Source organism: Macaca thibetana, chromosome 2, assembly GCF_024542745.1.
Source record: "Macaca thibetana thibetana isolate TM-01 chromosome 2, ASM2454274v1, whole genome shotgun sequence".
In the NCBI taxonomy this organism is placed as follows: domain Eukaryota; kingdom Metazoa; phylum Chordata; class Mammalia; order Primates; family Cercopithecidae; genus Macaca; species Macaca thibetana.
This window is the reverse complement of record NC_065579.1, coordinates 24,292,516-24,316,533: the sequence shown is the minus strand read 5'-3', so window position 1 is coordinate 24,316,533 and position 24,018 is coordinate 24,292,516. Positions and strand designations below refer to the sequence as shown.

At 43.4% G+C, this 24,018-nt stretch overlaps 1 protein-coding gene across 3 annotated transcripts in view; it reads left to right on the top strand.

The window, feature by feature from the left end:
• Positions 1-1,842: 1,842 nt before the first annotated feature.
• The window catches only part of UBE2E1 (ubiquitin conjugating enzyme E2 E1), an 85,016-nt gene continuing 62,840 nt past the window's right edge, over positions 1,843-24,018 (top strand). Inside the window, exons 1-3 of one of the 3 annotated variants that reach the window (XM_050779517.1) lie at positions 1,843-2,049; positions 3,206-3,390; positions 7,419-7,469. In XM_050779517.1, the coding sequence (XP_050635474.1) occupies positions 3,239-3,390; positions 7,419-7,469 (203 nt within the window). In that variant the 5' untranslated portion in view covers positions 1,843-2,049; positions 3,206-3,238. Of the gene's footprint in view, positions 2,050-3,205; positions 3,391-6,323; positions 6,486-7,418; positions 7,470-24,018 lie in introns of those variants that run through there. The other 2 variants (XM_050779518.1, XM_050779519.1) reach the window with 2 other exon arrangements.

Here is a 24,018-nt window from a genome sequence, read left to right as displayed (position 1 = left end):
TTCAATTTATGCAAACCAATATTAAAGAAAAAATTCAGCTACTGTCTTGATCACTTCAGCAAATCAAGCCTTTTATTTTCCTGTGATCTCTGCTAGTTCTTGTCTTTATAACACATGACTTTACTGGTTGTATTCATCATGTAGATATATATTTTTAAGTATCAGAAATCCAAATTTTCATAGGAGGAAATTTCAATTTTAATAACTATTTTTAGATTATTTTCTTCATCCTGAGTTTATTTCATCTGCTTATTGTTTTCTCCTGAATTTACACCTTTTCATCAGAACAAAAATACAATCGGTTTTTCAGAAGTTTAAAAAATGTTTCAAATACACAGCAGAGACGTCATCATTTTTATATACTCTACCACGACTCCTGGAACCAAACACTTAAGAAAGGTTATGTCTGGAGACTTTTTCAAAATCTATATGCATTTCAGTGGTGGAGAAATAGTTCTGTCCGGAAGCAGGAGGCTGAAATTATGACCCTGAAGATATCGCCCAGCTTTTGAACTTCTTATTCTGTGACAACTCCTGGCAGATACAGGTTTCCTGGTAGGGATTGAGCAAGAAGCATGCACAATTACTTTATGAGTCTTGATAAAGCTGGAGTTTCAGGTTGATGGTAAGAAGCAGTTCGGCTGGGTCGTGAGAATGCTTGTTTTCCTGGTTACTGGATATGCCATGGGCGTATATCTTGTGTTGTCCTGTAGTAACTGAAGCCACTGTTGCGCGGAAAATGATGGCAGTTTGAATGAGATAATTTAGAGTGAGCTATGGAAATCTGAGGCTGTCTCCTTAATGTACAAGACCTTGTATGTGTGGCACTGGTGTATCTGAATGGCACACATCTCTTCAGTTCCCTTCAACTGAAATGACAAATACGTGAGAAACTAAATCGTAATTTGACAGATTAATATTAAAAAAACAAATTTGGCAAAAATGCTACATAAGGAACAATTCAGAAGAACTGCTGATCATTTCAAAAATATTATTTGAATAGCATTTATATGTAGCTAACGAAAGCACTGCGATCCCCAGAACTTTCCATCCAATTTCCAAAAACCAAACCTTGTATCTAATGTAAAATGACACCAAAAATTCTAAATCCAGTCTAATTCAGTAGTATATAGCTTATACCCAGTGATTTCTCACATTCGCAAGCCCCGTTACACGTTGGTTTTACCTGTCACCAAAACCTTTGTATCACTCTTATAAAACCACATCACTTTCTATAAAAAGTGACTGGAAGAATCTAATATTGTAAAACTGCACGTGCCTCGCGTGACCTGAGCAGAAAATTCCTGGTTTGGGATTTTCTCACAGGCGTGCCTAAACTGACCTCTGCTCCTAGCAGGTAAATTGCTAGAAGGAGAAGCAAGTGTCAGTCCAAAGAAAACCCCTGTTGTGTGATTTTTTTATTCTCTTTAATCGCTTTTTAGGTGGAGTTCCCGCTGCATTCTCTAAAGTCTTTGCCACCACCAGATTACCATCTTTTCCACCAATTTGCCACCTCCCTACCCCTCTCCTTTCCAAAAGCCCTCACTGGAAAGAACTTTCTCTCGTGACCCCCCTATTCCATCCAGTTCCAATCACTCCCAGCGACCCCATCTCCATTGGCTTCCCCTCTCCCGCCCAGAATCCAGGTTCCCAAACCACTTAAGAGAAAATTCACACCCCTCGCCCCCTTCCCGGGCGTCCGGAGGAGGCGCTGGGGTGGGGGTGTGTGGGGGGGCACGGTTTCCTGGGGTCTCCTGGGTCTTCCTCGCGCACCCCCAGGAGGTGTTGCAGGGGGAGGGGAGCGAGGGTGGGTGGGACCGGGCCGGGTGGGGGAGGGGTGAGGGCGAGGAGGAGGAGGAGGAGGCGGCGGCGGCGGAGGAGTGGTGTGTGTGCGAGCGTGTGTGGCTGGGGGAAGCCATTGCCTGTTTAATAGTTGCTGTTGCTGCACTTCCGCTTCTCTCCCAGCGAGAGAGACACGAGTGGCCAGGCCCAGCCGCAGCCGCAGCAGCAGCCGCCGCGGCGGCACGGAGGAGCCAGACACAAAGAGAGGTACGGGGATCCCCCCAGCGGCCCGCCGCCCCCCGGCCGCGCCGCCGGGCCTCGGGGACACCCCTCGCCGCCTCCCCCGACTCGCGCCGCCGGGGCCGCCGGGCCGCCGGGCACGGGGCCGGAGGGGGGAGCGGAGAGGGGCTGGGGAGCCCCAGGGGTCCGGGGCCCGCCCGCGGGGGATGGGCAGGGACCCCGGGCCGCTTGGGGTGCGGGGGCCGCCCGCATCGGGGGCGGGGGTCATTGTGGCTCGAACTGTCAGCGCTGCCCCAAGAGCCCCCCACTGGCCACCGAGGGGGCCGGGAGCGGGGGTGGGGGGGAGTTGGGGGAGCCCCGTTTTCCCCAGGGGCGGGGGCTCACGGGGATTAACCCCTCCGGGGCGGAAGGGCTCATTGTTATTTCTTCGCTGCGGAGGCCGGCCCCCCCCCCCCACTCCCCGCCGCAGCCCCTATCCCCCTCCAGGAGTGGCGATCGGGCGTGTGCTCCGGACCCCCTCCCGGCCGCACAGCCGTGAGCGGGGCGGCCCAGAGGCAGGCAGGCCGGGAGGGGCGTCGGGGCGCGGCGCGGGGGGGCCTCGGGCCTTGTCGCCCGTGCCCCCCGCCGGCCTCTCCCTTCCCCCACCCGGGCACCCGCTCCCCGCCTCCGTCCCCCTGTTTCGGCTTCCTCTCTTACTCCTTCCCGCCCCTCCTCTCTTCCCGACCTCGCCAAACTCCTCTCGTGGCCCCACAGTCTCTCACCCGGGCCACCGGCCCCCCGCCCCACGACCCCCGGAAAGCGGACAAAAACAGCCCCGAGGCCGGCCGGCTGCCGGGACCTTCCCTCCCTGCCCCGCCGTGGCGCCCCGCGCCCCCGCCCTGCCCTCCTTCGCCTCCCGGGCTACTCCCTCCCTGCCCAGCGGAGAGCCCCGGGGGGCGAGGGAGGGGCCGCTCTCCTAGCTCCAGACCGTTTTCCCACAGCGTTCCCCACTTGGGGCCAAAAATAAACAAGCCGCGTCCGATTTGCAAAAGCCTTAATGGGCCTGCAGACTTTGAAAAGCGAGTGGAGGGCGGTGGGCGGCCGCGTGCGCCCCTGGTCAATGCCCTCCTGACAGCACCCGAGTTCCTTATTTACACTGGCTGCATGGTTTGTGTGTTTCTGTTTTGTTTCCCTCCCCCTGCAGGGGCTGTTTGCGGGGTGGGGTGGGGGGTTCGCTATGTCGGATGACGATTCGAGGGCCAGCACCAGCTCCTCCTCATCTTCGTCTTCCAACCAGCAAACCGAGAAAGAAACAAACACCCCCAAGAAGAAGGAGAGTAAAGTCAGCATGAGCAAAAACTCCAAACTCCTCTCCACCAGCGCCAAGAGGTACCGTACTCTTTTTTTTTTTTTCCATAGGCTTCCTATTATCCGAACTGCCTCTTGCTGCATTTGGTCTGCCTCCCAATGAGGATAGCTTAAACGCTCCTCATGGTTTATGTGTTCTTAAAAATGAAAGAAGGGCCTTGGAAGCCCTAATTATTTTCTCTATTGCTGCTTCTGTTTTTTTTTTTAATCATTTCTCACATGCATGCAGCTGTTGTGGCTTGCCTCTCGCATTTCTTGCTGAAGTTTGTAAGAATCTTCATTACTTTTATTAGTGACCCCCAAATCTGATTTCAGATTTCTTGTCCTACTAATGGTCGATCTGTGACCTTCCCCAAGGCCATCATCCCATTTCTTAATTAACTAATACCAGCCCAGACAACTGCATCAAAATGAATTCTGTGACCATTTTACCTTCTCCTCACCTGTTGCATGGATGATCTTTTCTAAATAGAGCTTTCTTCACAAATTGCATAAGGAATAAAACTCGTATTAGCAGGTACAAAATTGAGTAGGTGAAGACGTGTTTTATGGTGGAATTTAAAGAGATTTTTCTGAGAGTTGAGGCAAATGAATGAATCAGTAAGTGATTATAAAATAGTTATTCTAGGTTATTTTTGTGGTTCTCTTTTGTTCTCTTTAAAAACTTCAGTTTACCAAATTTCAGGGAAACTTGTCTTTTTTTCATGCTATTTGCTGTCCTCATGCTGTGAAAATGTTACGTTGCTTTATTTTTTCAATTTAAGCAGTCTCTCTTTTTCTTTATTCTTTTCCTCTTAAGGCTCTGGAGGTAGCTACTTGTTACTCCTGCCATCCTTCAGTAATATCCTCTGATCGCCATGACCCTTAAAATAATCTTTAGTGGATTCCTAGGAGCCCTGAGACATCCTTTCATAAATCCTTCTGCCATCAGAGTTAGGCAGTTGTTAAAAAGGTGGCAAACCAGGAAGATAGTAAGAAGTCCAAATGATGGGTTAGATAGGGATACCCGTCTTAAAAATTTTTAAAATAAAGTGGAACATGAGACTTTAGATCTCTCCACTGAGTAGTGAGCCTGAAAGTCAGGGTTTGAGAGTTTGTTCTGTCATTTTGCCTGACTTGTAATTTGAAAACTTGGCAGTGTTTTGGTGACCTAACCATGAGCTGATGAATGAGTGACTTTTTAAAAATAGTGTGGAGGTCTTAAGTGGCAAGGTGCGTCTGCAAGATTGTTCTCATTTTTATAGGTTTGGTTTGATTGTACAGCTTCTCAGGAGGCCTAACTGACCCTCACTGATTAGCTCTGTGCGGTTTTCCTGGAACCTGGCATCTACTCTGCCCACTTGGGACAGGCCCTTCCTTAACACTGCCCCCCACCTCAATCCTCTAGGCTCTTTGATCCTCATTCACTTTTTGGCCTCACGTGCTCAAGCTGGGATACTTGCTTTTGGTAATTTGCATTTTTATATTTTGCTGGATATCCCTGGTGTACATGAATATATTTGGGGGTAAAGACCCAGTTATCAACTAGAAAATACTCTGCTTTTATTGTGAGTGAATTACAGAGAGGGGGATTTTTTTCACTAGACGTACTTTGTCCTTTTATTTTAAACAAGTTAAAAATTTATCTGAAAGTTCTGGAAAAGAGATGGTAGGTGTAGAAAAATGAAAGGTTCGGGAAGCTACAAATAGTAATTTTACCTATAAATTAACATCAGTGCTTTTGTTTTGTTTTTGCAATGAATTTAGCTCCTTGATAATCTTGCTGAAAGAGTAGCTATTAGTGTTAAAGCAGACCTAAGGTTAATAGCAAAAGGTAAAAAAAAAAAAAAAAAAAAAAAAAAAAAAGGAGAGGGACAGTGTATCCAGGAAAGAGAATGGGGAAAATTGATGTTAGTGGGACCCTATAGAGGCTGTTCTGTGAAGTATATTGATTTGAAAGGTAGGTGTTGCCCATAGAATTGGAAGGGGCACATTCACCAGGAGAAGGAGTGAAAAAGAAGCCTGAATTGGCAGACTAACAGGCTGCTAACTGCATGTTGGAAAGTGGTTTCTAAATCGTGGGTAGAGGAAGGCCCCCCATTGCAAGTGGTCTGAACAAGAATGACTCTCTGGAAATAGGTATGAGTTAGTCCTGCAAATCTCTTGCCAGTTTTTTGGAATTGCAAATGCTGTCTGTCAAGATGAAGTTGATAAAGCTTTTTGGTATTAACACTTCTTAGGTATTAAAGAAACAACTACCTTTTTCATGACTATTTTATAGTGGGAGTTGGGTTGGCAAGGAAGACAAGTCAATATGTATTTTTATATGCGTTGTGCTCCGGGGAGGAAATTTTTGCCTACGTGTGAAGGTCTTAAAATAGTTATTCGAAAAGATGCAGGTAAAGAATCAGGAAACCAATGTTCCAAACTTTGAGTCTAATGTACAGTCATGAGTCAAACAGCAGGAGTATGAATGTCTCAGAAATGAAGCGCTTTTTGGTAGCAGTAGAATTTAGCAGGACACAAATACGTGTCAATTGAGATTGTAAACAAACCCCTTTCTAAAGTTGACAGATTTGTAGGGACAGGAAATGTCCTCCAGTAGGAAGGTTTATAGAACCTCCCCCAGTCGTCGTCCTTAAAACCTATTCCTCATTACATATAGCTAGCCCGTCCTCCTACCCGCAGAAAACCTTTGGAAAAGGAAACGCATCCTTTGTGAATTCGATTGCTCTGTGTATGTGTGTGTGTTTAAATTTTTTTTAACTACAGTGCTGCCTCGGTGAGATTTTTAAGTTGTAACATAGCCCCACTGAGCTTTATATGATAGGAGGAGGAAAGGTTATAAAATTAGGCACCGTTTAGAAGGTGAAGAAGCTTAGAGTCCCCAAACTTTGTCGTATTAATTGATGCTCTAAGTGCCTAGGTAAGCAAAAGACAAAGGCCAGGGCTTGGTGTGAACTGCCTGGTGGCTTCGGCCTACGAGTGGGGGATGGGGCCCTTTGTGAAGTCGAGGGTTGCTGCGGAGGGAGAAAACTGCAGGTCCCCGGTCTGTGCCCAGTGTGAGCTAGAAAGCGGACCATGGAAAAGGAAGTGGGCAGACCCCGGGAAGTTAGAGGACGCCCTGGGAAAAGCAGGTCCGGGGAGGTGGGCCGAGAGTCCGGGCGAGCGTGCGGGGCGGAGGCAGGGTCCGGTGCACCTGTGCGGCCGCGGGCCGGCCACTGGGGGTCGGTGGTGCCCGAGGTGCAGGCGGGGGTGTTCGCGCCCTGCTTTCGCGCGCGGCCTCGGGCCGAGGTTCTGGGCGCTGGGAGAGGTGAGCTGGGGCGGCGTGGAACAGCCCCCGTGCGGGCACCCTGTTCCCCTCCCCCGCCCGCAACTTCACCGGCGAGGCGCGAGCCGTCGGGGGCGCGCGCGGGGTGGGGGCGGGGTGGCCGGGCGGTGGCAGCCCACCGCTAGGGAGCGACCTGCAGTCTGGGCCTCCCGGGCACCCCGCGACGGCTGGCAGGTCACTCGGGCCCGAGGGGCCTCGTGGGGAGCGGCCATGTTGGCGTCGTCACTGAGGACTCCGGGCGGGTCTGGTGTCGGGCGAGGCTTCGGACCTTTGACCTGTGGGGGGCGCCCTGCCGGGGTGGGCATGGGGGCATCTGAGGGGTGAAAGGGCCCCAAGGGGCAAGGAAGGCTGGAGGCTGGCGTCCTTCCCACGGACCGATGGCTGTGATCTCTCCGGCCTGGGGAGAGGAGGTGCAGGGGAGGGACTGAGGAAACCGGTCCGCAAGTGAGAAACTTTAAAATTAGGTCCTAAATAGAAAACACCGAGGAATAGAACTGCCCTGGTTTGCGAGGCAAGGTTGGAAGTCAAACTTCGTAGATGAGTCCAGGCCGCCTCACTGCCTCCGTGAAAAGTTTTTTCCTAAACTAGGGACCTGAAGCTCTTGATGTGTAGTTTCCTCTTTGCCCAGTAGAATCCAGTGATCGCGCTTAGGTTTCTCTGCAGACCTGCACGTTACAGGTGGGAGGCTTCCACGCCTTAATGTTTCTTGTGTTTGTCTTTCTCATTTCCCCCACTCCAGAATTCAGAAGGAGCTGGCGGACATCACTTTAGATCCTCCACCTAACTGCAGGTGAGTTGCTTTTCAGATTTTTTTCATTTTTAAATTCTTATAACCATTGTCTTGGGTTTTTCTTTTTATTATATACTTTTTCTTTTATTCTTTGGCTAATGCTTGTTATGGCACTAACATCACGTAACAGCTGAAATTTATTAATCTGAGTATAATGTTTTGATGAGCCTCTGACAAGCTCAGTACTGTTGAGGAGAAGTAATGGATTTATTTGGAATGGAGTTTTACATATATGAAACAAAACTAAAGTAAATTTAAAGGTGTATCCTTGCCTAATCATGGGTCTTTGGTATGCCATTAAGGATGATGCAAAACCTTTTAGATGCGAAGGACATTTTGGTTTGGAAAACTGCTTTGCTATAGTAATCTCTTACTCAATCTGTGCTAAGAGAACGTAGAGTTAAACACTGGATCTTCAAACACTCTGTAGCATATAGATTTTTTATTAGACTTTTGACAGAGCAATTCAGGAAACAATTTCTAGCTTTGATAAAGGTTTTCCTTTATATTGTGAGTTTCAACTCTTTCATGGGGGTGTTTTTTTCACTTGCTTTATTCAGACTATGTACATACGTGTGTTTCAGTTTCAAAACAAATTGAAACCAGCTTTCTAAGGGTTTGTTGATTGCAACTTTATTTAGAGAAGCCATTTTGCTACTGTTGAGTCAAGCTGGAAGACTTGATGACTTTACTAGATCAACAGTGAAGTGAGGGGTGACTTACAACTATGTATTAGAGTAGAGCCATTCATTTAATGGAGGTCCTATAACTCCCATACTTTAAAAATTAAGTATAACATTTAACCTAGTTCTCAGTATCGGCGTTGGAAAGGAATGTGAGATTTCAGAAATACTCTCAACTTATTGGTAGGAGTAGAAGTTACTGACAACAAAGTATTCAGTGGCTGTACACAATTTTTAAGATGAGTGTGTGGGAATAGGTTGAAAAGCTAAATGAAATATTTTGTTTATTAACAGTGAACTTTGTAAAAAAATTAGTGGGTTAAATATAAAACTATTGCCATTTTGGTTACATTCGTTCTTAATGGTGATTAGGTGTGGGATGCTTTTCGGTGAAACTTTGTCCTGTTTTGTAAGGAAAGTCGTTTTGAGTTTGATACGGTCTTAAACTATAGTTTATAATTGAAGCACTTAATCATTCTGGGGAATTCTTTCATGGCCAATAATCTCTCAAGATGGTTGAGAAGTGGAGAAACAATAAGACTTAGGCCTAACTCATTGTTTTGATGGTGGTGGTTCAAATGGAAGCCTGTAGCTTCCCTTGGTTGTTTGTGTGGAGTCCGTGTACATTCCCCAAGGTAGATCTGTGCTGTCTAGTTATTGCTCCTGCGGTATTGTGGTCTCTTATATGTGTGTTATTGATAACATTGATTAAAACATATAATGGCTTTCTTCTGAATAAGCACAATCAAATCTAAAATTATAAACCATTTGAAGATTTTCATGGGATTAATCATTTTAAAAAACAGCATAAGTACACTTAAGTTTCACATCATTTTAACTGAGTTTATGTGTGAGAGATTTATGCTCCTGAGGCATGTGGAACTTTTTTATCTTTGGGAAACCCTCCCAATTACCTCTTTAAGTGAAATGTTTGGGCATTACCTGTGGTCAGGGGATGCTCCAAACTGGGTGCCCGTTGGGTGATTGGTGTTAGGGAGACAAAGCTCAAAATACTAAATTTTTAGAAAAATCTCTGATTTCAGAGAAAATACGAGGCATCTTCATTTTGCAAGAGAATGTCTATGACATTGTCTTTTAACAATAAAGATGATTTTATTTTCCACTGGGGCCGTTTGAGTAATGTGAATTAAAATTTTTACTTTTGGTTGGCTTACTAATGGTGCTGTCTTAATGTTATATAGTAGTCCCAGTATTTAGCTCTCTTAAATGAGTTTGGTTTTACGTTTTGTGCTGTTACCTTTTGGGATTTAATTATTTAATATTTTAATGTACTTTATTGGAGATAAAGATAGATTATTTATTTTATTTATTTTTTTTTTTCTTTTTGAGACGGAGTCTCACTCTGTAGCCCAGGCTGGAGTGCAGTGGCGTGATCTCAGCTCACTGCAGCCTCCACGTCCCGGGTCCCGGTTCAAGCAATTCTCCTGCCTCAGCCTCCTGAGTAGCTAGGATTACAGGCACGTGCCACCATGCCCAGCTAGTTTTTGAATTTGGGTAGAGACGGGGGTTTCACCATATTGGCCAGGCTGGTCTTGAACTCCCGACCTTGTCATCCACCTGCCTCTGCCTCCCAGAGTGCTGGGATTACAGGCGTGAGCCACCACGCCCGGCCTTGGTGATACTTTTTGAAGTCAGCATCCAATGAAAATCTATGAATTAAGCGATATATTAAGTGCATACATGTTTAAAATTACCCTCAGCATGAAAGCATGAGATTTGAATGAGTTACATAATTGGTTTTCATTAGTCTGTCTTATATTTCTACCCTTTGCTATACTTCCTTTCTTCAGTCAGCATTCAGTATGTAGTTTTAAACATGTTATTAAAATATGGCATTTGGCACATAGTAACTTCTCAGTAAACAGTTGATTATTGCAAATCAGAAGAATTGCACCTCTTGAAGGAAGGTGCACTGATTGTGTTCACTAATTTTAGCACTTGGCAAAAATATTTGAAGTTACTGAGCATCAAAACTTATGTGAAATGCAGTTGCTCAATATATTATAATGTGTGAAAACATAAAATTAAATTCTTAATGTTGTATATTATGTTGGGTGGATATTTTTTAGAACACAGTACAGATTGTGTTCAATGACCCGGTCGAAAGTAATTTTAAGTAAGTATTTTCAAACTGCTTTATGTTGCCGTAGAAATCAAATTCTTAATTTTAGTATCTCTGAACTTAATTTAGTATCTCTGAACTATTTGTGTGTGTGTGTGTGCGCGCACACAAAATAGTTTCCCAACTCACTCTTCATTTTAGTTAGGCTTTTATTCCCATATCATTTGGCTCTATTCTTTTAGGGGAAAAAATATGTTAACTTTGTAATGATTCCCTAAAGTGTGCCAGATCTTAGATTGTAAAATTATGCCTTTTAGATAGCTGATGAAGTCTGGGCCGCTAGAGTCAGTTTTGCAGCCGTTATTTATAACCCAGGGCTCAAACTTTGCTAAATTCACTGGTTATAACTAGCCTGTAGACATGAATGTCTGTAGACAGTATGTCTGTACAACTAAATGGCATAGTTTGCCTAAGTCCTTTAAACTTCAGATTTTATTTAATGAATACATTTGTATCATGAGTAAATGTCTCAGTGGTGACTTAACCTAAAAATTCAGATGGGGTGCTATTTTAGGATAAAATGCCTGAAAAGTCATTAAACACTTCAAGCACGGGCTCAAGCTATCCTCCTGCCTCAGGCCCCCAAGTAGCAGAAACTACAGGCGCTTGACACTACGCTTGGTTAATTCATTGTATTTTTTGTAGAGACCGGGTTTCACCTGTTGGCCAGGCTGATCTTAAACTCCTGGCCTCAAGTGGTCCACCCACTTTGCCCTTCCAAAGTGCTGGGATTACAGGCATGAGCCGTGGTGACTGGCCCTGATACTAGTTTTTCTGTATGTGACAGAATTTCCAATTAGCCTTCTTTTGATAGCTTTTTTTTTTTTTTTCTAACACTGCCTATATTTTAAATAGTTTTAAGCCATTGTATTATGCAAGAATACATGTTTTTGAAAAATTCAAATACAGAGGTTTGCGGAGTAAAAAGCAAAAGATAGTCCTGATGACTTCTTCTGATCCTGCTCATTGCACCCAGATGCTCCAAGTTAGCACTTTGTATACTTCCACCTAGTTTCTGTGAATTTATATTGTATTTTTGTGACATTCCACTACCTCCTTGAATTGGTGGTAATGGTAATGAGATGTCAGTTCAGAAGTCCCAGGCTGCTCATCATGGTTCAGAATGAAAAAGAGATCCTTTTCTTGCAACGGTGGAGTGTTACATACCTTGTCCAGGTTCATCATGTTTTAAATGGTTGTTTGGGTATAAGAAATAGGTTCAGCAGAAGTCATCCTTGACAAAACCCTGTATCTTATGTGCTGGAAAGTATTCTTCCTTTTAGTATCTTTCATTTATCTGATGTTACTAAATGCGTTAAGGATAGAAGTGTGACTTAGACATCTGAATGATGTTTAGTTTCATCATTGCACTGTGTATACCTTTATGCATGTAGAGGCAGTGTTGAAAAATTGTGACAACCAGGAGACTGGGGTTTCAGCACAATCAAAATAGCACCCATACTAGGGTCAGGCTGTTGGGAATTAGATCAACACCAGGGTCCTTTCCTATTAGAGAGGAAAGAAACCTATCTGGAAATGAATTGCCTTTCAGATGAGTAGGAAGTCTTGTGGTGGTTGTGTTTACCAAAAGACTGTATCTGGATTGTAAAACTATACTATTGTTATTCCTCAGAAAGCTAAACAGAATTACCGTATGACCCAGTAATTTTACGCCTAGCTATGTACCCTGAATAATTAAAAACAGAGGCTCAAACTTGTATGTCAGTATTCATAGCATTATTCATAGTAGGCAAAAAGTGGAAAAAACCCAAGTGTCTGTCAATAGATGAGTGGGTAAACAAAATGTGGTTAATACATAAAATGGAATATTCGTTTATAAAAAGGAATGAAGTTCTGATGCATGGATACAACATGGATGAACCTTAAAAATGTTATACTAAGTGGGCCGGGTGTGGTGGCTCACGCCTGTAAGCCACCTCAGGTGGCCTGCCTGAGGCGGGCAGATCACAAGGTCAGGAGATCCAGACCATCCTGGCGAACACGGTGAAAGCCCGTCTCTTAAAAGAAACTCTGTATTCGTTAAGAAATAACTCCCCTGGCCAGGCGCGGTGGCTCACGCCTGTAATCCCAGCACCTTGGGAGGCTGAGGTGGGCGGATCACAAGGTCAGGAAATCGAGACCACGGTGAAACCCCGTCTCTACTAAAAATACAAAAAATTAGCCGGGCGCGGTGGCGGGCGCCTGTAGTCCCAGCTACTCGGCAAGCTGAGGCAGGAGAATGGCGTGATCCCGGGAGGCGGAGCTTGCAGTGAGCCGAGATGGCGCCACTGCACTCCAAGCAGGGGGACAGAGCAAGACTCCGTCTCAAAAAAAAAAAAAAAAAGAAATAACTCCCCATTCTCCCCTACCCCTCAGTCCCTGAAAACCTCTAATCTACTGTCTGTCCTTACGAGTTTGCCTATTCTAGGTATTTCATATAAGTGGAATCATACACTATTTGTCTTTTTGGGTCTAGTTTATTTCACTTAGTATAACCTTTTTTTTTTTTTTAAGACGGGGTCTCACTCTGTCGCCCAGGCTGGAGTGCAGTGGCCCGACCTCTGCTCACTGCAAGCTCCGTCTCCCAAGTTCACGCCATTCTCCCGCCTCAGCCTCCTGAGTAGCTGGGACTACAGGCGCCTGCCACCGCGCCCGGCTAATTTTTTGTATTTTTAGTAGAGACGGGGTTTCACCGTGGTCTTGATTTCCTGACCTTGTGATCCGCCCGCCTCAGCCTCCCAAAGTGCTGGGATTACAGGCGTGAGCCACCGCGCCCGGCCAGGGGAGTTATTTCTTAATGAATACCGAGTTTCTTTCTGAGGTGGTAAAAATTTTGGAAATAATGGTGATGGTTGCACAATATTGTGAATGTAATTAATGACACTAAATTGTACACTTGAAATGGTTAAATGGCAAATTTCATGTTATATATATTTTATCACAATAAACAGCTATACCACTGTTAAAATATTAATCAGTATTTTGAGAAAAATGCTTATAGCTTAGAAGGCAGCACTCACAGTTTTTGGGCATTCTTGTTAAGAACACTGATGTTAAATTTCTGTCACAAACTTTGAGGGCCTGTTATAAATGAAAAGGCACAAGCTGGGCATGGTGGCTCACGCCTGTAATCCCAGCACTTTGGGAGGCCGAGGTGGGTGGATCACCTGAGGTCAGGAGTTTGAGACCAGCCTGGCCAACATGGTGAAACCTCGTCTCTCCCAAAAATACAAAAATTAGCCGGGCGTGGTGATGCGCGCCCGTAATCCCAGCTACTCTCGAGGCTGAGGAGGGAGAATCACTTGAGCCCTGGAGGCAGAGGTTGCAGTGAGCCGAGATCACACCACTGCACTCCGGCCTGGGCGACAGAGTGAGACCCTGTCTCAAAAAATAAAAGAAAAAAGAAAAGGCACTACTTTCAAGGAGTTCATAATCTAGTCAGGATGATAAGACTTGCACACTCAGATTTTGAATGGTACTTGGAAATATAAATATTATTTGGCAAATAATAAAATGCAGATATCATGTTATAAAGTTTCAGAGGAGTGAGAGATTACTTTGACTTGAGTTTGAGGGATTGTGGCTGGAGAACTTAGTGATCTGGGAAGGCTTCATGGAGGAGGTGAGAAATGGTGTGGGGAAGAATAAGAGATATTCCTGATGGAGGAAACAGTGTAAGCCAGGACAGCAGAGGGAAGACAGAAAAAGGACACTATTGGGCAGAAGTGAGTAAAAGCTGTGTCTGGAGAGTAAGAAACATTAATGGGAGAATAAATAGTAATAGATAAAGCTTGTGTTCTTCAGTGTCAGGCTAAGGCTTTAAATTTTATTTTGTAAATGCTGGAGAATCATTAAAACCCTTTTGAGTAGGGGCTGTCATTCAGATAGAGTTGGCTATCTGGGTAGAGACAGAGCAAGGATTGAGTGGAGCTCAGTAGGAACCAAGAGACTTGGAGATTGCTGCAGTAGTTCAGGTGGAAGGTCAAGATGGTCTGGGGTATAAGTGGTGGCCATCAAAGTGGAGAGGAAGGAGAGGTAGAAGACAGTAGAATCCATAGGACTTAGCCACTGATTTCGATATGGAGGACTTGAAAAGGAGTCAGGTTCTTCTGGGTGTTGGGAAAGTTGGTGGTGCATTAACAGAAATAAATAAGGCAGGAGGATGAACTGGCTTGAGGGAGGCAGAGATGTATAGACCCTGTCCGCAGGGTTAAGAAAAGGTTTTGTTATTTGCTTTGTTGATCACATACAATGCTTAGCATGTTGCTGCCACTTAGTAGGTCTTCAGTAAATATTTGCAGTTTGATTATATATTTGAGTTTTTTACTAAATCAGTTATTGAACTCCCAGATCTACATGGCTAACTTTTAGATTAGATTAGATTAGACAAATTAAATAGATTATAAACTTCCTAAAAGGCAAGGACAATGATTTCTGTCTTTGATTCTGACCCTACATGTTTTTCCCAGCTGCTTTAGTTTGACCATTTTCACAGCTACAGGAAAAGTTAAAAGAATGGTACACCAAACTCTCACCCTTCACCCTGATTCCTCAGCAAAATTTCACCATGTTTGCTCTGTCTCTCTCTTATCTCTATATGTTAATTTTGTGGAGCCATTTGAAAGTGAGCTGTAGGCATTATGAGTCTTCCGTGTGTTTAGCTTTGCGCACAATGAATCTGAGGTGGCCTGACAGTGGAACTGAGGCTGGAACTGGTTTTAGTAGTCCACATTAGATTTGAAAGTTTGAGTGATGGTAAAGTGCACAAGATTGCCGAGATTGGAGGAGGAAAGAATTGTGCTCTGAGGGATGTCTATGGATGGAGGATGGGAAATGAAGAGGACTTGGAGAAAGGAATAGGAGGAAAGCCATAAGGTTGCAAAAGTCCCTAGAGGGAGATCAAGGAGATTTTCTCTTGGGGCTCTAAGTATAAGAACTTCGGTGTATGTTTTGTAGGCTGAGAGGAAGAAGCAAATATAGAGACGAAAAGAGTAAAAATTGCTAGAGAGGCCGGGCACCGTGGCTCACACCTGTAATCTCAGCACTTGGGGAGGAAGAGGCGGGGGGGATCACGAGGTTGGGAGACTGAGACCATCCTGGCTAACATGGTGAAACCCCATCTTTATTAAAAATACAAAAAATCAGCCAGGCGCGGTGGCACGTGCCTGTAGTCCGAGCTACTCAGGAGGCTGAGGCAGAAGAATTGCTTGAACCCGGGAGGCAGGGGTTGCTGTTAAGCCAAGATCGCGCCACTGTGCTCCAGCCTGGGCGACTGAGCGAGACTCAGTCTCAAAAAAATTAATTAATTAATTAATTAAATTGCTAGAGAGGCAGATGTAATGTTTTATAACTAATTATAGAGAAAGTGATGGCCCTAGAGAATTTAGGCCATAAGTGGGAGAATGTATAGTTAGAAAGGCTGGTAGCCTGGAATTTTCTAGAGGACTGGAAGCATTTTTGGTGCTTGAATAGCACTCTAGGTACTTGTATAGAACTGAAAAGCAGCAGCATCTTTCTGGTGTTACTTGGTTTGTGTTCTTTCCCAGCAGACTTGAAGTTCCTTGAGAGCAGGGATTATTATGTCTTTATATCCCTACAGTGTCCAAGAAAGGGCAGATAAACAATACATATTTGTTAAAACACAAAACACAAAAACCTAATTTGGTCTGATGGTTTAATAGAACATCTTCATTACCCTCTTCAGAAAATAATGGAAATTGCTGGGGAAATTGCTGTCACATTTTACAGCTGTCCATTGCTGGCAGTCTTTCTGAGTTGGCTCCCAAGCAGTTTTAGCAATTTTGACCTTCCTGCAATCACAGATAAGCTCTGGACGTCAGTGTGGCAAAAAAAAGACGTGATCTCTACTGCAGGCTCGATTGAGAAAAGATGTATTGGAGAAAATATAACACCTTTGAATTGCTTGTTTTGACTTTATGTAAGGTTTATCATCTATGTAATGTGTCGTGGACTCTTAGCCTACAGAGGTACAAATGGTAACCTTATTATAAAGTTACCATATGCTCTGCACTCCAGCCTGGGCAACAGAGCGAGACTCCGTCTCAAAAAAAATTAAAAAAAAAAAAAAAAGTTACCATTTGCTAACAAGTGAGCAAGAGTCTAGGGCTGCTAAATACATTGAGTTCCTAGAGATGGTCCCCCAAGTCCTACAGTTATTCCAGATAGTTGGTTATGTTAGAGATGTTGGCACCCGCCTGAGACATCTGACACATTCCCTGTCACCAGTGAAGTGAAACTGAGTTTCATAATAAGCCCATTCTTATTCAGCCTCTTTTATGCAGCCATGCTCTAAAGTGAAACAAAAGACCTGGTAACTGGTGTCAGAATATGCTTCTAATCCTCTGGGAAACCTCCTCCTTTATAGGCTAAAAGCTCATCAAAGCCTCTGCTTGAGAACCGTAATCCAGGAACTCTGCTGTATGCTAATGGCTCTTTTCTTGAAATATATATGCACTGATTATGGATTGCTTTGTAGAGTCCATGCCACATTACATAGATGATCAACCTTTGGAAGGCCAAGTTGATGTCCCATCCCACTCAGGAAATCTTACAAAGCCAAAGGTTTTCACATACAGAACATACTTAAGTTGTCACTGGGTTTTTGCTACAGTGACAGACAGCAAACCATTGGGGCAGTGTATTGTTCACTAATACTTTTAACAGAGTAGTTAAAAACTGAATTCTGTCTGCTTTCCAAAGTACATGCTGACCCGAATATGACAAAGTGAATGCATAGCCCTCTTATATAGCATTCAAAGGCAGATTTGCCACAGGTGCCATGTCTGACTTGTCTGTAGTGATTTGAGTCATTACTAAATTTTAAATAGTAATACTACAGGGAAGTCTTAGTAGGGTCTATTAGCATTGAAATGATGATCATTATCCGTACTGCCAGTACGTTGGCCATTTGTATTTATTTAAATTGATTGATGGAAAATTGATGTGGGATGGGCCTCTAGTAAATTCTACAGAAAAAGGCATTGAGGCACATTTTCAAACAGATGAGAGTAAGTAGAGTAACTTGGGATGATCTTACTTGGAGAAAAGTTTCAGATGTGATGCAGCTCAGAAAATCAGCATTATTATGAAGCACTGTTATACATGTGACAGCAGCATGAGTAGATCAGATTGTAATCATTTAAAACATTAGCATGTCTGCTGTGTGCTAGGCATTGTTCTGTAGGTGACTAAAACAGACCTGGCCTCTGGCTTGTGAAACCTGAATTTTAGTAGACAATACAAACAGCAACTAAGCAAAAGGATTAGTACAATTTGTAATGACTAGTAGGAAAGAAATTGACAGAGTGCAGTGATGGAGAATAATTGGGGAAGGTATGAGGGTTACCTAGAGAAGGCTTACAAAGACATGTAGTCAAAGACCTAAAAGATAGGAAAGGAAATGGCCTTGTGAAAAGTACCACAAGACATCTGGGACAGAGGGAAGGTAAAAACAGGCCCTGAGGCAGGGACAAGTCAGGTGGTGCTGATTATGTAAACCGTGGTAAGTAGAGAGTTTGGATTTTTCTCAGTAATGCTTTAAAAGGCTTTTCCCACCCTCCCTGCTGCATGGAAAATAGCTGGAAGGAAGACACTAGCGGAGGAGGGGAAACCAGAAAAGAGGGTATTGCTCTGTTTCAAGCTAGCTGGTGCAGGTGGCTAGGATTAAGGTGGTGGCAGTGGAGATACGGTAGAACACAAGGACCTGTTGAGGGATTGCATGTGACAGATGAGGGACAGGAACAAGAATGACTCCAAGCTTCTGTGTTTTTTTGCAGTTGGCTAGATGATGGTGATGTTTTGCTGAGAGGTAAACTCCTAGGCCTAGAGTAGGGCTGTAGGGTGTGCGTGTGGTGGGTGGCGGGGGAGATGAGGGCAGGGTGGAAATGACTCCTTTTTGGACTTGATAGGTTTGAAATTATTCCCATGAGGCATCCAAATGCAGGTGTCAAAAATAAGTGAGACATAGGTAATTGGAGCTCTGAGGAATATTGTGAACTTGAGATACATACACATTTGCAAAGGAGACCTTACTAAATAGAGGCTCTTAAGTGTCTTGGGAATGCCTTTATCTCTCTTAGAAAGGAAAGGCATCATGAGAAGAGTGCCCAGGGTGGAGACTCAGGCATCTGGCATTTATAAGTGTACAGTAGGAAAAGCCAGCAAAGGAGACAGAAGGAAAATAAGAGAGCGTGGTATTAGAAAGCAGTGAGCAGAAAGTTTTGAGGTAGAGTGATCAAGTGGGAAATGGTGCTGTGCAGTAGAAAAAGATGAAGACCAGCACGTGAGCACTGGATTTCACCTCAGGTTTGTTGGTGACCTTCACATGTCAAACCTTGTTTAGAGGAGAGACAATGGAAAAGGAGGAATGATATTCAAGAATGAAAATCTGTTTGTATTACTCTTCCTAGTTAAAATATTTCATTGTATTTATCCAGAAAAGTGATGTGGTATTATCTACTTTCTACGCTTTCGGGCAGAATTTCTTAACACGGTATATATAATTTTGGGGGGAGGATGGGGAAAGGGCCTACTGCCATTTTCAGTGAATTCTCAAAGGATTTTTTTTTCTGATCTCCCCTCTTTCCTCACCAAAAAAAGTTAATTTCTACTTTACGAGATTCAAGTCCTTTGTAATCTTTAGGTTAACGTTGTACCATGGATGTTACAAGTAAATAGTGTCAGGTTCATGTAGTACATCTTGATGAATCTCTTTTACAAGACTTGGTTTGAAACTACTGGATAAATTGGAAAATCAGTAAATTGCTGCTGCCATCCTTAAAAATGTTTTACATGCTTTGATTTGCGTTGACCTTTTGTATTCTGTTCAAGCTGGAGAATGCACTAGAATGAGTTGGGTATATGTATATACTTTTAACACAGCATAAGTTATTCATCATATTTAATGTTTTTCATCCCGCCGCCACCCCACCCCCGCCGTCACTGCCTCCCTTCCACAGACGAAGCCTTGCTCTGTTGCCCAGGCTGGAGTGCAGTAGTGCCTTGGCTCACTGTAACCTCTGCCTCCTGGGTTCTAGCGATTCTCCCGTCTCAGCCTCCTGAGTAGCTGGGGTTACAGGCATGTGCCACCATGCCCGCTTAATTTTTGTATTTTTAGTGGAGATGAGGTTTCACCATGTTGGCCAGGCTGGTCTCAAACTCCTGACCTTGTGATCCACCTGCCTTGGCCTCCCAAAGTGCTGGGATTACAGGCATGAGCCTCTGCGCCCAGCCTGTTTCTCGTCCTTTTAATATGGGCTGTTATGTTAATGCTTTACATTGAATAACCTAGAACTCTTAAAGCATCATATAAGCATTATCTTTTTAATTGTCCACTGACTGTGTCTTAATAATTTGTTTCAGATTATGCCAAATACTCTTGGTCCTGCTTAACTTGATAATTGAGGGTAGAATTAAGAAAGTTTTAGGATTATGAATCATTCTTCTAATTCAGAGAGTAATTAGTTGGAATCACAAAAGCGTTAGGTTACTGCCAGAGAAAAGCAACAAATAATATGTGGAACCACAGATGTTTTGGCTACATAGGAATTTTGCTGCACAAGTAATTTAAATTGTTCCTACTACCACTTACAGCCTTTCCTCCTCTGTGGGAGTACATCTCAATTTTTAAGGTAATTTATTAGAATTGGTGTTATAAAAATTTATTTCTTAGCAGACTTTGCTACAACACATTTATCCTAAATAAAAGGAGATTGTTGACTTAGCAGAGAAAAAGACCCTAAAAGAAAACATTTGTTTTATTACAAGCACCCAGGAGGATTTTTTGTAAACATGAAAGATACCTTTCCTCTAACCTAAGTAAATATTTCAGAACAAATGTATGTTAAGTGATTATAGTAATGTGTGTGCAGAGACTGGCAGTAAAGTTAGCAGCATCATATACTACTTGCTAGTATATGACACTGCTTTGGCCTTTTTCTGAGTAACCCTCTCTCTGAAAGTCCTCAGAATGCCTAACTTCATCCTTCAGGGAGATTGGTAACCCCCGAAAAGACATTTATTTTTTGTAGCTTGGTATTCTGAGATGTTCTCACATCCAAAGTAAACATTGTCAAGTGATTTGGACCATTCCTAAAGTAAATCATATATTGAGGACACAGTTCTTGTTAAAACTGAAATTTGAAGTTGTTGCCATTCTCTGCATCCACACTACTGGATTCTATGTAGATGTGAGGATTTCTCCTTCTACATTTTACTGTAACTGTTTACATGTACCTGTATTGGGAAGAAATTATATGTTGTAGCAAGTTAAGACACATGATTTTGGTAAAAAAGTAAAAACTTGTTAAGATCTTGGAGCCCAAACTTATTTGTTATGATTTGGACCTAGGAAGGACTGGATGCTCCCTTCTCTGTCCCTGGGTCCTGTTTCTTCTGAGGTGTATATTGATAACGAATTTGTGAAGAAAGGCATTCTTTGATGACTTAGCAGAGAAAAAAGTGATAGTAATTTTATGCATCCTGTCTCCAGATGACTGGTACTATGTTTTACTTTCTCCTCTTTTCATTTCTCCAGAGCCACTCTTAAAATCTTTCTAGTTAATGGTTTGTTATAGTCCAATTTTTATTGCTTTCCAAGATTTGAACTTTCTATCTGAATGTAAGCCCCCCTCCAAAAGCAGTCATCTTTCAGTTCTGAAGCTCCTCTCATACCCTTCAAGCCCCTCAAGGAGCACTAGGTTTGAGGATGATAGCATTTACTCATTGTCCTTTGACCTGAATATGCCTAGAAAGAAATGCTATGTTGGATCTCAGTATACCTAATAACAATCCTGCAGGCTGAATTTGCATTTTCCTTTCTGGTTGAAATCTTGTCAGTTTACTTGTGCATTTCTGACTTCGTCCCGTTCTGGTGTGCTTCCTCCCCTTCCTGCTCCCTTAAGAAAAAGAAAAAAACGGTTAGTCAGTTCGGGGAAGTTTTCTCAGAAATTTCTGTGGACAGTGCTAACTTAAGCCAGAAAACAGTTTGTGACACTTGACTTTTCAAGGAGGAGATAAGATTTTGTGTACCCAGACTGTATGTATCAGTTATTATGGGACTGAACTTCGAAAGTATGACTAATTCCCCAACAAGTCATATGCTGAACCTCGTAGGATTAGTACTTACATTTCTTGAATTAATTTTAAAAATGTGTAACATACTACACACACATCATTTGCATCATGAGGATTGTCCATACTAATGAGATTTTTGTTTGTTCCAGTTAAATCTTACTCCTAGTTTTGCAAGTGTTTTCAGACCTGGCATGGTTGTCAGTGACTCAGCTGGGGTGGGCAGGGCAGCCTCCAACCTGCCCCACCTGTGTTTCTCTGCCTGTTTACTTGTGACCTAGGCTGAGCAGTACAAATCATTGACAACACTGGCAGTGCTTTGGTCTGTGCCTGCCCTGGCTTACTCCACTTTTTGGCCCTTTGATTTAAGATGCAGTTACAACCAGTGGCTCCTCACTATGTTCAGTCATTCGTTCTAATATTTATTGGACGTTTACTGTTGTGCCAGGTACTAAAGATACAGCAGCAGAAAAGAGACTGTCTCTGCACTCATGGAAGTTTTGTTCATGTAGAGGGAGGTACAGTAAAAGAAACAAATGTACAAAAGTAATTTCAGAAAACAGTACCAAGAAATTAAAATAGAGTAAAATGGTTTAGTGAGTGACTGGGCAGGTTGGGACATTGGTTGGTGCTACATTGGGGAAATAACCCTGAATGATGACAAGGACCCAACCATGAGAAGGGCATTTTAGGCTGAAGGACAGCAGATAGAAAGGTGCTGAGTAGGGTAGGCCAGTGTGGCTGGACATAGTGAATGAGGATGAGAGTGGTAGGCAATGAGGTAGGCAGGGGTCAGATTTTATTCAAATTTCAGTAGAAAGCCATGGGAGAGCTTTAAATGGAGGAGTGAAATACTAGGTATTTGGAGAATACCTCACATGAAATTTCCTACTCATGAAAAGAGAGAAGGCGGGTGCAGTCGGGCATGCCTATAGTCCCAGCTGTTAGGAGACTGAGGCTGGAGCTGGGAGTTTGAAGCTGTGGTGTGTACTGTGATTGCACCTGTGAGTAGCCACTGCACTCCAACCTGGGCAACATAGTGAGAGCCTCATTTAAAAAAAAAATTAGGATTCTGTTCAGTGTTTTGAAAAAATCATATTAAAAAATAGAGGTTGGCCGGGCGCGGTGGCTCATGCCTGTAATCCCAGCACTTTGGGAGGCCGAGGCGGGTGGATCACGAGGTCAGGAGATTGAGACCATCCTGGCTAACACGGTGAAACCCCGTCTCTACTAAAAATACAAAAAATTAGCTGGGCGTGGTGGCGGGCGCCTGTAGTCCCAGCTACTCAGGAGGCTGAGGCAGGAGAATGGCTTGGGAGGCGGAGCTTGCAGTGAGCCGAGATCGCGCCACTGCACTCCAGCCTGGGCGACAGAGCGAGACCCCGCCTCAAAAAAAAAAAAATAGAGGTTATGCAGATACTATGTAAAACTTTTTTTGGCATTAGATGCAGTTTTATTGACCGTTATGTAACAGTTCTATTATATCTAGATATCTGTGTTTTTAACAAATCTAGACATTTTGCAAAAGCTGAAGACATGTTACCAAAAATTGGTGTCTCAACCAGTGAAAGGAAGTACAGCATTACTCAGCTGGTCTTGCCATAAAGGTTGGATGAAGTGTGAATGTTTGTAATGCGTACGTAGTATTTAAAGCTAACAGAAACAACTTAGTTGTCTTTGTAGCATACTTGCCTTGGTTCCTGGCTGTTCACCTGAAGTGAGGACAGCCTGAGTCTGGCAATAGGGAAGCATCGAGAGTTTGGCTTCCTCCTTCTTCAGACCAACAACAGCAAATGACACAGCAGGGAAGCTAGGAGAGTTGGGCACCTTGGAAACAGGGAACCTCAGCAGTCTGGGAGGCAGCTCGCCAGAACTCCTCCCAGCCCTCACTTGGTTATCTGTGATATCGAAAAGATTTCTCTCTACGGTGTGAAGCTCCAAACCTGTGATATGACTATGGAGGGAGAATGCTTTCCAATTGTCTTGATTTGGTAGATACTTTTGTGGAGTTGTAATTTTTTCGTAGTTTTTTGTTATGATAGCTGAAATATTTGTTCTGAAGGAGAGGTCTAAACACAGGTAATAAAGCTAATGAAGAGATTGGAGTAGCAGTGTAATCATTCTTGGACATGTATTTTAAACTTCAGGTACTAAATCCCTTTTTGATATATATGCTATAAAAATGACTTATAAAATGAAATGTAATTCTAGCATATCTTAAACTGTTGCCAGGAGGTTTTTGGGTTGCACTGATAAGAAATTACATGATTTCTTGCAGAAGGGTCATTTGTCTTGCTAAAGGACCAGGTTCTCATGACTCCCTCACTCTCCCCGCTAATAAACAGCTAAGAAAAGGGCCCCTAGGAATTTTTTTTTCACTTATCCATTATAAAACGTTATTCACAATTCTTAAAGGGACAAAATTTCAGTGCAGACAAAACATGGCTATTTGCCCAAAGGGAAAAACCACCAAATAATAAAAAACAAAACAAAACACACGCACACACACACAAATCATGTATTTTGTATTTGGCTTTGGGGTGAATTTTGGTAATTCTAAAATGATATGAATGCATGAATATATCCAGTATTCTGGGTGTTCATTCACTTTATACAAAATAATGAAGGAACA